The sequence below is a fragment of the Hyperolius riggenbachi genome, chromosome 1, assembly GCF_040937935.1.
Source record: "Hyperolius riggenbachi isolate aHypRig1 chromosome 1, aHypRig1.pri, whole genome shotgun sequence".
Classification (NCBI taxonomy): Eukaryota; Metazoa; Chordata; class Amphibia; order Anura; family Hyperoliidae; genus Hyperolius; species Hyperolius riggenbachi.
Genome location: NC_090646.1, coordinates 76,858,102 through 76,871,769, shown reverse-complemented (window position 1 = coordinate 76,871,769; position 13,668 = coordinate 76,858,102). Strand labels below are relative to the sequence as shown.

The 13,668-nt window shown below is 45.7% G+C and overlaps 1 protein-coding gene across 2 annotated transcripts in view; it reads right to left on the bottom strand.

The window, feature by feature from the left end:
* The window catches only part of IMMT (inner membrane mitochondrial protein), a 68,595-nt gene that overhangs the window by 31,890 nt on the left and 23,037 nt on the right, over positions 1-13,668 (bottom strand). For both annotated transcript variants that reach the window (XM_068275394.1, XM_068275403.1), the window contains exons 3-4: positions 4,963-5,152; positions 4,248-4,359 (exon numbers count right to left, since the gene is read on the bottom strand). In XM_068275394.1, coding sequence (XP_068131495.1) covers positions 4,248-4,359; positions 4,963-5,152 — 302 coding nt within the window. The remainder of the gene's footprint in view (positions 1-4,247; positions 4,360-4,962; positions 5,153-13,668) is intronic.

Genomic DNA, 13,668 nt, shown 5'->3' with positions numbered 1-13,668 from the left:
CCCCCCCCCCCTCCCACACACACACACCCCTACCCTCCCCTTGCCAGCCAATCACTGTGATCGGCTGTCATAGGCTTCAGCCTATGACAGCCGATCACCCCTGAGCCTCTGGAGAGGAGAGCCGTGTACCGCGGCGGCTGTCCCCAATACAGAGCTGCCTTAGATCGCAGCGCTGTACGGAGTGAAAAGACGGCAGTTTCGCTGTCTAACAGTCTCCTAGCGCCGATCGCCGCTGGGAGACTGATGGCGGAGCAGAGCCCCGTCACTCATGCGGAGATGCGTGCGCGTAAGCGCTCGTGAGCTCCTGCAAATCCCCGCCCCAGTACTTGATGGCAATTGGCGTTAAGTGGTCCTGGGGCTGCCGCCGTGGCCACGCCCATTGGCGTGATGCGGTCTTTAGATAGTTAATGTGAAGGAGCGCATGCTATGCACGCCTTACATAGCAGCACTCGCTGCCATGTAAGGAGTGTGCCTTCTCTTAGCTCCTTCCGTAGCAACAAGTGTAGCTTCAAATGCAGGCGGTCCTGTGAAGTACCGCTACCGCAATAATTCCCTAGCAGCCTCTACTAGGTCAATTAACATATTAATTGTCATAGTAGCGACCGCTCTTGATGTTTCGCGGTAGCGGTACTTCACAGGACCGCCTGCATTTAAAGTTACCCACATTGCTACGTAAGCAACATGCGTAACTAAGGAAGGCACGCTCCTTACATGGCAGCGAGCGCTGTTATGTAAGGCATGCATAGCGCACACTCCTTTACATTAAGCCCATGGTATTGTACAAGTTAAGATTATGTATTAAGCGTCCTTTTCGTCTGACCAGAACAAAGAGAGATACACACAAAGCAACCCTGCATAAGGACTATTATTGTAACGAAGATCCTGTAACAAGCTGACTAGCATTAACCTCCCTGGCGGTAAGCCCGACCTCAAGTCGGGCTTTGCCATGCAGGAGGATTTCTCAGGCCCTGCTGGGCCGATTTGTATAAAAAAAATTTTGGTACACGCAGCTAGCACTTTGCTAGCTGCGTGTACTTCCCGATCGCCACCGCTACCCGCCGCCCCCCCTGCAGACCCCTTGCGCCGCCTGGCCTATCAGCGCCATGCAGCGCTGAGGGGTGGATCGGGACTCCCGATAACAACACGACGTAGATGACGATAGTCGACGATCGTCGCCATGGTGACGGGGAAGCAAAACAGGAAATCCCGTTCTGAACGGGATTTCCTATTTGCGCTGATCGGAGGCGATCGGAGGGGGTGGGTATTGCCGCTGCACAGCGGCTATCATGTAGCTAGCGCCAGGCTAGCTACATGATTAAAAAAATTAAAAAATGAAAGTGCTGCGCTGCCCCTTGGCGGTTTTAATAGACCACCAGGGAGGTTAATGATCAGTATCCAGCTAATGATTTGGGAACTCAGGTAAGTATGTGAGGAAATAAATCCTCATTCCTTAAACATCATTACATAACATAAAACACACACACCCCACCAAAATCAGACATGTTTCACTTCCTTAATTGGAAGCTTCATCAGGGAAAAAGTGCCAAGTGCATGAGTGCTATAATGCATAAATACATTATATACAGAAACATTCAAATCATTAACACAGCATATAGGCCATTGTCAGCAGGTAAAAGTTAAGTTTTAAAGAGACACTAACGAGAAAAACGTCCCGTGGGGGGTACTCACGTCGGGAGGGGGAAGCCTCAGGATCCTAATGAGGCTTCCCCTGTCCTCCTCTGTCCCACGGGGGTCTCGCTGCAGCCCTTCAAAGCCGGCGCGACAAATCCGACAGCCTGTTCAATATTTACCTTTCCAGGCTCCAGCGGGGGCGCTGTTTCGGCCCTTCTGACGGAGATAGGCGGAAATAGCCGATATCCGCCAGGTCCGCTCTGCAGGAGACTTGCGCCTGCGCAGTAGAGCGGCCCGACGGAGATCAGCTATTTCCGCCTATCTCCGTGGTAAGAGCGGATACTGCGCCTGCGCTGGAGCCACGGAGGTAAATATGTACATCGCCGCCGCTCCGGGAGGATTTTCGCCGCCACCGTGGGGCCAAGGAGGACAGGGGAAGCCTTAATAGGATCCGGAGGCTTCCCCCACCCGAGGTGAGTACCCCCCAGGGGACGTTTTTTCGTTACAGATTTTCTTTAATAGTCCTTATGCAGGGTTGCTTTGTGTGCACTGTATTTATCCTAATCAGATTCTTGTTAGAACAAAGACAGGTAAAGAGCCAGACCAAGATTGGCCACCGAGCAGGTATTAGGCCACTGTCTCAAAAGAGCATAAGGTTAAAATCAGGGTTGTGGAGTTGAAATTGAGGAGTCAGAGCAATTTTGGGTACCTGGAGTCGGTGGTTTCAATAAACTGAGGTGTCAGAGTCAGATGATTTTTGAACCAAATCCATATCCTTTGTAAAGATTAGACTGAGGAGTCGGAGTCGCAGCAATTTTAGGTACCTGGATTTGGAGGTCTCAAACTTTGGACTGAGTCAGATAATTTTTGTACCAATCCCACGGCTCCAGAAGTATTAGACTAAAGAGTCGGAGTAATTTTGGGTACTTGGAGTCGGTGGTTTCATAAAGTGAGATGTTGGGAGTCGGATGATTTTTGTACCGATTCTTCAGCCCTGGTTAAAATGGCTGGGGGCCATGAGTCTAGTGTATAACACTAGACTCAGGTGAAACATTGTCTTTAGTGGTGCACCCAGCCATACACCAAGAGCCGTACCATGATTACAGTATTGTATACACCCGATTCAGACAAATATCCTCGACAGTGGCCATATACTGATTGAGAACTGATTTTTTTTCCAATCTAACAATTAACCTCCTTAGCGGTAACCCCGTGCTGGACACGGGGTAAGCCGTCGGAGGGTGCCGCTCAGGCCCTGCTGGGCCGATTTACATAATTTTTTTTTTCAAACACGCAGCTAGCACTTGCGTGTTTGATCTGATCGGCGCCGCCAATTTGTCGCTATCCGCCGCGTCGCCCGCCCCCCCCCCCTTGCGCTGCCTGGCCAATCAGTGCCAGGCAGCGCTGAGGGGTGGAGCGGAGCACCCGCCGACGTCACGACGTCGATGACATCGCGATTGTCGCCATGGCGATGGGAAAGCCCATACAGGGAATCCCGTTCAGAACGGGATTCCCTGCAGGGCAAAAGCGCCGGTGGCGATCGGAGGGGTGGGAGGGATAGCGAAGGGAGGGGGGAAGCATGTAGCTAGCGCTAGGCTAGCTACATGCTTTTAAAAAAAATAATAATAATAAATAAAAAAAAAAAAAAAAAAAGGTGCTGCGCTGCCCCCTGGTGGATTTTTTGTACCGCCAGGGAGGTTAAGCATGAACCTTAAAGGGAACCAGAGAGGAAGCACCCTTGTGTATTTTACCATGTATATCAGTAAGAACATTAGAGAAAACACTTACCATGCTCTCTGTTTCCTCCTCACTGCTAAAAGTGTCTGTTAACAGCAGTCACAAGAATCCCAGACTGAGCAATTAAATCTGGCTTTGCTGGGAATGATTATTGCTGAGTCATTATAGCAAAGCCACAAGGGGGCAGGCTTGGGCTTGAAATAACACCACAGAAGACAGACTTAGCTATACGGAGCAGCCTGACTTCTCAGTCGGGGATTCTTATCAGACTGATAACAGTCAGATTACACAGAGAACAATGAAACAAAGGGCAGATTAGGTGTTTACTGTCATGTTCCCACTGATTTATAAGGTAAAATACAAGAGGGTGCTTCATCTCTGGTTCTCTTTAAGTGAAAATAAATTTATGAGATAAACAATTGTATCTATCCTCCTACTCCTAAAATTGTTGCTTTCTGAAACAAGGCATAGACTGTGTTATTGAGCTGACAAAACAATACATCTACTTTGCAAGGTTTTAACATAACATAAAACTGTGGGATATCTAAAAGTCATTTTATGAACGATTGACCTTTTTTTAATCTATTCCCTGCACTAAGAAGGCCAGTTCTCTGCCACGATAGTGTTTTCTGGTTGTAATTCAGCGCCATGGAATATGTTGGCGCTTTATAAATCAATAATAATTCCTTGTGAGGGACACTATAGTCTGACAGGGTACCAACTGGAGAGAAACTGTCACTTGCATACCGGTATGTTAACTCCTTGCACTCCATGCACGTCTATCTCATCATGTCACTTAAGGTTCCCTTTAATTCGTACCACATATTTTAACACTACTATTGCTGGCTCTTCAGAATAAAAAAAAATAATGGATTTACCTTCTGCACTTTCACTGGCTGCAGGAGACGTCTCTGTAGATTCCTTCTTGGGTTGTTTGGATTCCTTCATGACTTCGGACACTGAGGAGATCTGCAGGGGTCCCGGCTTCACCTGTTGAGACACACATGAGGATATCAAACATCAGTCTATGTGGATTATTCCTATCTTATTAAGTGGGTCCACAAAGGGGGGTGCATATTATTTCGGCACGGTGAGAGCGGAATGACGGCTCTCACCACTGCCGCTAAACTCTGAGGCGGCGTTAAATACTATTCCCCCTCAGGAGTTGTCGCAACACGGTGGGAGATGTAATTCGGGGTCTAGGAGCTGCCAGAGCCCCGAATTATTGCTACATGCCCCGCGCAGCATAACATTGCTGCTATAAGGTGCCCAGTCTCGGCACTCGGCTCTCAGAGCCGCGTGCCAAGAACAGCTGATTCGCACAAAGGGTCCTGGCATATTCACAAACATTAATAAGGGGGATTTTAGTATGGAAAGGACAACTTAAAAAATAAAAAAATATATATAACTTATCGTACATAAACACTATATACTGTAATAAAGGGCTGACAAATAGGCTGGAGAGGTGGAAAAGGGAGGGAAAGTACTTGGAAACAATTTACAATTCTACCAAGAAGTGTACACAGCCTCCTCAGGACAAACCTACAAAAACAATTTGGAACCCAAGACCCAGAGGGAAGCAGAATGAATTACCGGTTTCTTTGGCACTGGCAAATTATAAGGTGCGGGCCCTAGTGCAAGATCAAAAAGTTTCTCTGAGTAAGGTATGGACTTCTCCACATTTTCCCGAAACTTTGGGTCCCACTTGGCATAGAGCACCGTACCACCAACTCCACCGCCGGCAAACAGCACTCCAGCAGCAACGACTTTCCCAGCTGAGGAACTGCAAGAGAGCAGAGAGAAGAGTAACCAACATTGAACCGCAAACCATTTGCTTACAACTACTGGCAATTTTCTATGGATACATCAGAGGACTGTTTTGTTGCATATATCAGGAGACTTCATAGGTTTTTCTTTGTGCTTTTAAAGCGGACCTGAACTCAGAACTTTCTCTCTGCTCTAAACAATAAGCAACATCATAATAACCTTTATGATGTATCTGTTACAGCTGATACAAATCCTGCAATAAATCTGCAGTATGTCTACTTCCTGCTGTCATGAAAGCAGACATAGGGTTAACATCCTGTGTTTCACACATTAGCTGCTCTACTGAGGCAGCCAGCTGGCAGAAAATATTAAAATTGTGATTATACACAAATGGGGGGGAGGGGGGGGGAAGAGATTAGACAGGTTAAACTCTCAATACATAGAGGGTGCATTTCTTCATTTTCCTTCTGTCCTGTACAAGAGTTCAGGTCCACTTTAACCCTCTCCAATATCACCAGTACACACCTACCAGCAGTGCAGCTGGAAGGTGCCAATACACGTTTCAATTGCCACCCAATCCGAGAACACAGATCAATCCCTCTGATCTGAATCTGATCAGAGAGGGATCATATCCCTCCATATACTGCACATGCATCATCAATAGATTTCACCATGAAATCTAACAATTATCAAAGTACAATGCTATGGGCTGTCGATCTAACGCAGCTCCTCCCGCCGTGTCCGATTAATTAAAATTTACCATTTTGTCCAATCGTAATTTCAATAGATTTTTGCCGCAAATCACTCGAGATTATGATTGATACAGCTTGTGCCATGGATAACTGTCACATTTGATCAGAGTGATCAAATCTCTAGATAAAAAAAGAAAATAAATCGATGAGTGTACAGTCAGTCAAGCTGGAACAACCACACCAAAGCAGAGAAGCGGTCGTCAAATTAGATTTATTAATTGGAGCTGAAAGCATTCACAGCCTAAACTTTGCAGTACAGAAGCAGAGGAAACAGAGAGAAGTATTAATACTTCCTGACAGCTCTGAGTAGGAAAGCACAAGAGAGGGTTAACATCTCTGGCAGCTCAGGCCTAGGACTGGTGCGTCAGGAGAGAACCAGATACAGCAGGTAACACTCAGCATGGGGATACCGGCATTGCTGACATAACCTTCAGAACTCGCCTTTGCTTGTTCATCTTATAACCTTTCACAGCCGAACTTCACAGATGAAAGCGTACTCCTTTTTTTCTTAGCTAATAAATGGTATCATCCCGATTCAAAACGTCTTGCTTTTACTGATGGCTAACAGTACAATACTCTACTGCATCTCATAACACCATAGAGGAAAAGATGCTCTGTAAACCTGGCTATACACACTTAGATTGCCACCCAATAAGGAAAACACATCAATGACCTGACTTTGACCTGAATCTGATCAAAGAGGGGATTGGCTCCCCCCCCACCATGAAATCTATCAAATCGATACAGCGCAAAGCTATGGGCTGTCTATCTAGCGCTGCTCCCCCGACGCAAAATTTTCTGTCTGGTCAAAATAAAAATTGATTGTTTTTTTCTCCCTAAATTTGATCCAAATTACAATCAATGTCGCACGTTGTGCTGTAGGCAATGCAATCATGTTTCTTCTATTTCCCTCTAACGTGAATCAATGTGTGTACAGAGCAATTGCAATGAGTTTAAAGGGAACCTTAACTCTAATAAGAAAAAAAAAAAAAAAAAACGAGTTTTACTTACCTGGGGCATCTGCCAGCCCCCTGCAGCCATCCTGTGCCCTCGCAGTCACTCATGGCTCCTCTGGTCCCCCGCTGCCAGCTAGTTTTGTTTTTTGCCGACTGGCAAAACCGTAACGCATAAAAATGTACTTTTGCCAACAACCGTAACGCATAAAAATGTACTTGTTGATGTCTGCAATAGCTTCCTGCACTAGCGGGAATGCGTAAAAACTTACGCATGGCGGCCGGCCGACTCCGTCGGCAAAAAACGAAACTAGCTGGGAGAGGGGGACCAGAAGAGCCATGAGTGACTGCGAGGGCAAAGGATGGCTGCAGGGGGTGGGGGGGGTGGGGGGGGGGCTGGTAGAAGCCCCAGGTAAGTAAAACTCATTTTTTTTTATTAGAGTTAAGGTTCCCTTTAAGATTTCTGATGAGGGGGGGGGGGGGGGGAGGGAGGAAGGGTAAATATTTTGAAACTATGAAAGATCGTAAAGCGATGTGATTGCTTTGCAATTCAACCAGGGCTGTGGAGTCGGAGTCGGAGTCGTGGAGTCAGGCAATTTTGGGTGCCTGGAGTCGGAAAAAAATGCACCGACTCCGACTCCTAATGAATTTGTAACTGTAATTAAAATAGAAAATATGATAAATTTTTCTATTTCTCAGATAATAGCAGGGCTGTGGAGTCGGTCCAAAAATCCACCGACTCCGACTCCTCAGTTTAGGATTCCACCGACTCCGACTCCACGACTCCGACTCCTCTAATTTGCATATTACAATTTTGTTGATTAAAAGTATGTAACATGAAATTCGTCTCTTAACTGCCAAAGCTTAGGAATTTTACAAGACAACTGAAGTGAGAAGGATATGTAGACTACTATATTTATTCCCTTTAGACTAAAACTAGTCCTTGGTAAGAGTACTTGTAAAAGGTACAAACCGGAACAAAGAACATCTATCAGGCCCTAGGCAATGTAAGTGTGGGTACATGTAAGAATGATGTGCAGGTACTCTGCAGGGGAATGAGGAGATTGTAAACAGACAACACCTCTGTGTTCAATGTGCACAGCATTCTCAGTGGATTCCCTGCAGCTATGTGGGGAGTGCATATGTAGAGTATAGTACTACTGTGTAACAAAGTAAACCTGAGACAGATGAAATTAAAGTTTTATACATACCTGGGGCTTCCTCCAGCTGCCTTCAGGATAATCAGTCCCTCGTTGTCCTCCTCCACCACCTGGATCTTCTGCTATGAGTCCAGGTACTTGAGCCAGTCAGGCGTAGTGCGCATGCACACACTCCGCCGCCAGGAGCATACTACACCTGTGCAGCACTATTGCGCAGGTACAGAATGTTCCTGGCTGTGGGAGCGGCATGCGGCCGGACAGCGCTGACTGGCTGAATTACCAGGACTCATAGCAGAAGATCCGGGTGGTGGAAGACAGTGAGGGACTGATTAGCCTGAAGGGGGCTGGAGGAAGCCCCAGGTATGTATAAAACTTTACTTTTCATCCGTCTCAGTTTCCCTTTAATTTGTAGTCACCAAACCAAATTTTAATAACATATCAAATTATTTGATTTCATCAGCAAAGGGAGTGCATACATTTGCATAAATCAGCATCAATGCAGAATTATTTCCATCTCGTTGACCATCTCTATTAGTGACACGGCTACACATCAGGCTTTATACTTACAGCATAGATGTTATTTAGTGTATAAAAGAGATTCCTGTGTACACTTCATATATACAGTCACAATCAGATATGTATATCTGACTTTAAAAATACGGGGACTGCTTTATTGAAGCAGCACAAGTAACTAATTTTGATTGGTTTATTTCATTTTTGTAGACTAAGCACAGCTATTACTGTATATATACACATTATTTTTAATGACTTTTATCTGAGAAATAGAACATTTGATCATATTTTCTATTTTAATTACAGTTACAAATTCATTAGGAGTCGGAGTCGGTGCATTTTTCCCCGACTCCAGGCACCCAAAATTGCCCGACTCCACGACTCCGACTCCACAGCCCTGGATAATAGTCATTAAAAATAATGTATATATACACTATATATACACACCGTAATAGCTGTGCTTAGTCCACAAAAATGAAATAAACCAATCAAAATTAGTTACTTGTGCTGCTTCAATAAAGCAGTTCCCGTATTTTTAAGGTCAGATATACATATCTGATTGTGACTGTATATATGATGTGTACACAGGAATCTCTTATATATACTAAATAACATCTATGCTGTAAGAATAAAGCCTGATGTGTAGCTGTGTCACTAATAGAGATGGTCAACAAGATGGAAATAATTCTGCATTGATGCTGATTTATGCAAATGTATGCACTCCCTTTGCTGATGAAATCAAATAATTTGATATGTTGTTAAAATTTGGTTTGGTGACTACAAATTAAAGGGTAACTGAGACGGATGAAAAGTAAAGTTTTATACATACCTGGGGCTTCCTCCAGCCCCCTTCAGGCTAATCAGTCCCTCGCTGTCCTCCACCACCGGGATCTTCTGCTAGGAGTCCTGGTAATTCAGCCAGTCAGCGCTGTCCGGCCGCATGCCGCTCCCACAGCCAGGAACATTCTGCACCTGCCCAATAGTGCTGCACAGGTGTAGTATGCTCCTGGTGGCGGAGTGTGTGCATACGCGCTACGCCCGACTGGCTCAAGTACCAGGACTCATAGCAGAAGATCCAGGTGGCGGAGGAGGATAACGAGGGACTGATTATCCTGAAGGCGGCTGGAGGAAGCCCCAGGTATGTATAAAAAAACTTTAATTTCATCTGTCTCAGGTTTACTTTGTTACACAGTAGTACTATACTCTACATATGCACTCTCCACAGAGCTGCAGGGGATCCACTGAGAATGCTGTGCACATTGAACACAGAGGTGTTGCCTGTTTACAATCTCCTCATTCCCCTGCAGAGTACCTGCACATCATTCTTACATGTACCCACACTTACATTGCCTAGGCTAGGGCCTGATAGATGTTCTTTGTTCCGGTTTGTACCTTTTACAAGTACTCTTACCAAGGACTAGTTTTAGTCTAAAGGGAATAAATATAGTAGTCTACATATCCTTCTCACTTCAGTTGTCTTGTAAAATTCCTAAGCTTTGGCAGTTAAGAGACGAATTTCATGTTACATACTTTTAATCAACAAAATTGTAATATGCAAATTAGAGGAGTCTGAGTCGAGGAGTCTGAGTCTGGGCTCGTTTCCACTATCGCGAATCTGCATACGTCCAACGCATGCAGATCCGCACATGTAATACAAGTGGATGGGCCTGTTTCCACTGTAGCGTTGTTGAGGTGCGTTTTTTTCAGCGTGAAAAAAACGCACAAAAGAGCCAACGATTTCGCCTGCGTCGGGAATCCGTGCGAATCGCCGCTAATGTATTTAATAGTAAAAACGCATGCGTTTGTTACATGCGTTTTTACCCGCGATTTCGCGTGCGATTTCGCACCTTTTTCAATTTTATTTAGCCCTGGCAGTGTCATGGTTAATTTCGCATGGCACCCTGCCATGCGAAATCGCGGGTAAAAACGCATGTGGAAACGCATCCGCATGCGTTTTTACAAGCGTCGGAATGCGGCCGAAATCGCGTCGCAACAGTGGAAACAAGCCCTCTGAGTCGGTGGAATCCTAAACTGAGGAGTCGGAGGATTTTTGGACCGACTCCACAGCCCTGGATTCAACTGTGCTTATATACTCTGTATAGGAGGCCTCCCTCCTGTACGAGAATGAACACAGGTGCAAGACAGCCCTCGTCTATGCAGTAGCACGGAAAGCCTTGCTAATAGGCTTCAGAGGGTCCAGGTGATGGGGAAGCCTCAGGATTATACACAGGCTTTTCTCTAACTAGGTAACGGCTCATTTGGGACACTTTTTCTTACTACAGGTACACTTTAAATGTATCATGGAGTTAAAATAATGTTCTAATAAATACATAGTTAAAGTGGACCAGAACTCAGAACTTTCTTTCTGCTCTAAGGGCTCGTTTCCACCATAGCGAATCCGCATGCGGCGACGAGATGCGGATTCGCTTGTTACAGTGAAGTGGCCGGGGCTGTTTCTACATGTGCGGCGTGCGGGAGCGATTTGGCGGCGGGCCAAATCTGCACGACGGGACCCACAGAATTCGCCTGCGTCGGGAATCCGTGCGAATCGCCGCTAATGTATTTAATAGTAAAAACGCATGCGTTTGTTACATGCGTTTTTACCCGCGATTTCGCGTGCGATTTCGCACCTTTTTCAATGTTATTTTGCCCTGGCAGTGTCATGGTTAATTTCGCATGGCACCCTGCCATGCGAAATCGCACGCGAAATCGCGGGTAAAAACGCATGCGGAAACGCATCCGCATGCGTTTTTACAAGCGTCGGAATGCCGGCGAAATCGCGTCGCAACAGTGGAAACGAGCCCTAAAAGATAAGCAACCGCATAATAACACAGAAAAAAAATATCAAATTTCTTTGTTACATCTGACACAAATCCTGCAATAAATCTGCAGTGTGTCTTCTTCCTGCTTTCATGGAAGCAGACATAGGGTTAACATCCTGCTCTGCCAAGGCAGCCAGCTGACACAGCTGAGAGATCAAACTACATTTGTTATTAGTCACAGATGAGGGGGAATTAGACAGGCTAAACTATAAATACATACTGGGCATATTTCTGTATATTTTCCTTCCGTCCTGTGCAAGAGTTCAGGTCCACCTCAAAAAAAAAAAAAAAAAAAAAAAAAAAAAAAAAAACCCTGTTCCTACACCAGGGCTTTGATTTTGACCGTTGTGGAAGTTTGCCATGTATGAAGGTGAAAACATTTGACCTCAGTATAAGAGAAGTGCCTGGAGCAACAGACAGCAAGGCAGACGTGTGACGCGATGCAGACACTGCTCATATTACTGCAGGTAGGCAGCGCTGGGACCTACACTGTAATTCATATGCATTAAAGTAGTAACAGCTGCTTTCTCAATGGAAAGAGAAGAAAAAAAAAAACTCTAGAAAAAATACCGTGCTTTTTTGCAAACGTGAACATTGCTGCTGGGGGAGATCTGAAAAATGTCCCTATGACAAAACAGGTGCTAGAAAATGCTAATTATCACAATTAGTTTAGAATGAAACTTAGGGCTCAGACACACTAAACGCTTTTCTGAGCGCTTTTTGGGCTCCTGAGCTTTGAGAGCTTTTTTTTAAAAAACACTCCCATTGGCTTACATTAACATCGCGAAAAAAATCGTGCGGGAGCGTTTTTTTTTTTTTTTTTTAAAAGCTCTCAGAAAGCTCAGGAGCCCAAAAATCCCTCAGAAAAGCACTTTTAAGGTGTCTGAGCCATGACACAGAGAGGAAGCCTTATGCTGGATCCACACCATACAATTTTTCGGCTGATTTAAATGCTCGATTGATAATTTCTAGCATGTCCGATCTATTTTATGCCCTCCGGCAGCTAAGCGCGTTCTGCGCATGCACAGTAGCGATTTATGCATTCTAAGCATAATGCTCCCAACCACAAAAACGCAATAAGGGTGCGAGTGGCTCGAGGCCGCGTATGCGCAGTAGCCGCCGACTGGCCAGCTTTGCGGGGGTTGTAGCTGCTGGCCGGAAGGGATCAGGAGGATGTTGTGGGCACAGGATGAGTCCAGGGGGCTGGAAGAAGCCCCAGGTATGTAAAAAAAAAAAAAAATTAAATAAATTGCCTTAAAGGACTTCCGAGGCCAAAACTAAGAAAATTACACTGTACCTTTTTTCTAGCCGAATCCACGGAGGACGCCCTGCGCGTCCTCCGCTCCGTTCTGCCGTCAGTGTCGGCCTATTCGTTCCCCCAGGGCAAGCCCCGACCCCACCGAACGGGTCGCATCGATGCCACCCCTAAGATGGCCGCCGCCTTGATCCGCGGCTGCGCAGTACGCTTTGCCGCGATTGCGACTGCGCAGCCTTTAGCCCGCCTCCCGCCGCACGCTTCAGGAGGATGCCGGGACCCATACGCGGCGAGAGGCGGGCTAAAGGCTGCGCAGTCGCAATCGCGGCAAAGCGTACTGCGCAGCCGCGGATCAAGGCGGCGGCCATCTTAGGGGCGGCATCGATGCGACCCGTTCGGTGGGGTCGGGGCTTGCCCTGGGGGAACGAATAGGCAGACACTGACGGCAGAACGGAGCGGAGGACGCGCAGGGCGTCCTCCGTGGATTCGGCTAGAAAAAAGGTACAGTGTAATTTTCTTAGTTTTGGCCTCGGAAGTCCTTTAAAGTGTAACTGTCGGGCATAAAATCAAAAATCAATTCTTTTTATCTGGTAAACAAGTAATAACAATGCTAATCAGGCAATCCAAAAGTTAAAATCTATTACTTTTCTTGTTTATACAGTGGCTTGCAAAAGTATTCGGCCCCCTTGAAGTTTTCCCCATTTTGTCATATTACTGCCACAAACATGAAACAATTTTATTGGCATTCCACATGAAAGACCAACACAAAGTGGTGTACATGTGAGAAGTGGAACGAAAATCATACATGATTCCAAACATTTTTTACAGTTAAATAACTGCAAAGTGGGGTGTGCATAATTATTGAGCCCCCTTTGGTCCGAGTGCAGTCAGTTGCCCATTGACATTGCCTGATGAGTGCTAATGACTAAATAGAGTGCACCTTTTATTATTTTTTTTTTTTCATTTATATAGCACCAGCATCTTCCGTAGCGCTGTACATAGTACAAACAAATAATGGGGAACAAATATACATAAGAAATACAAGACACTGTACAGTCATGACATTGAATAGAATAA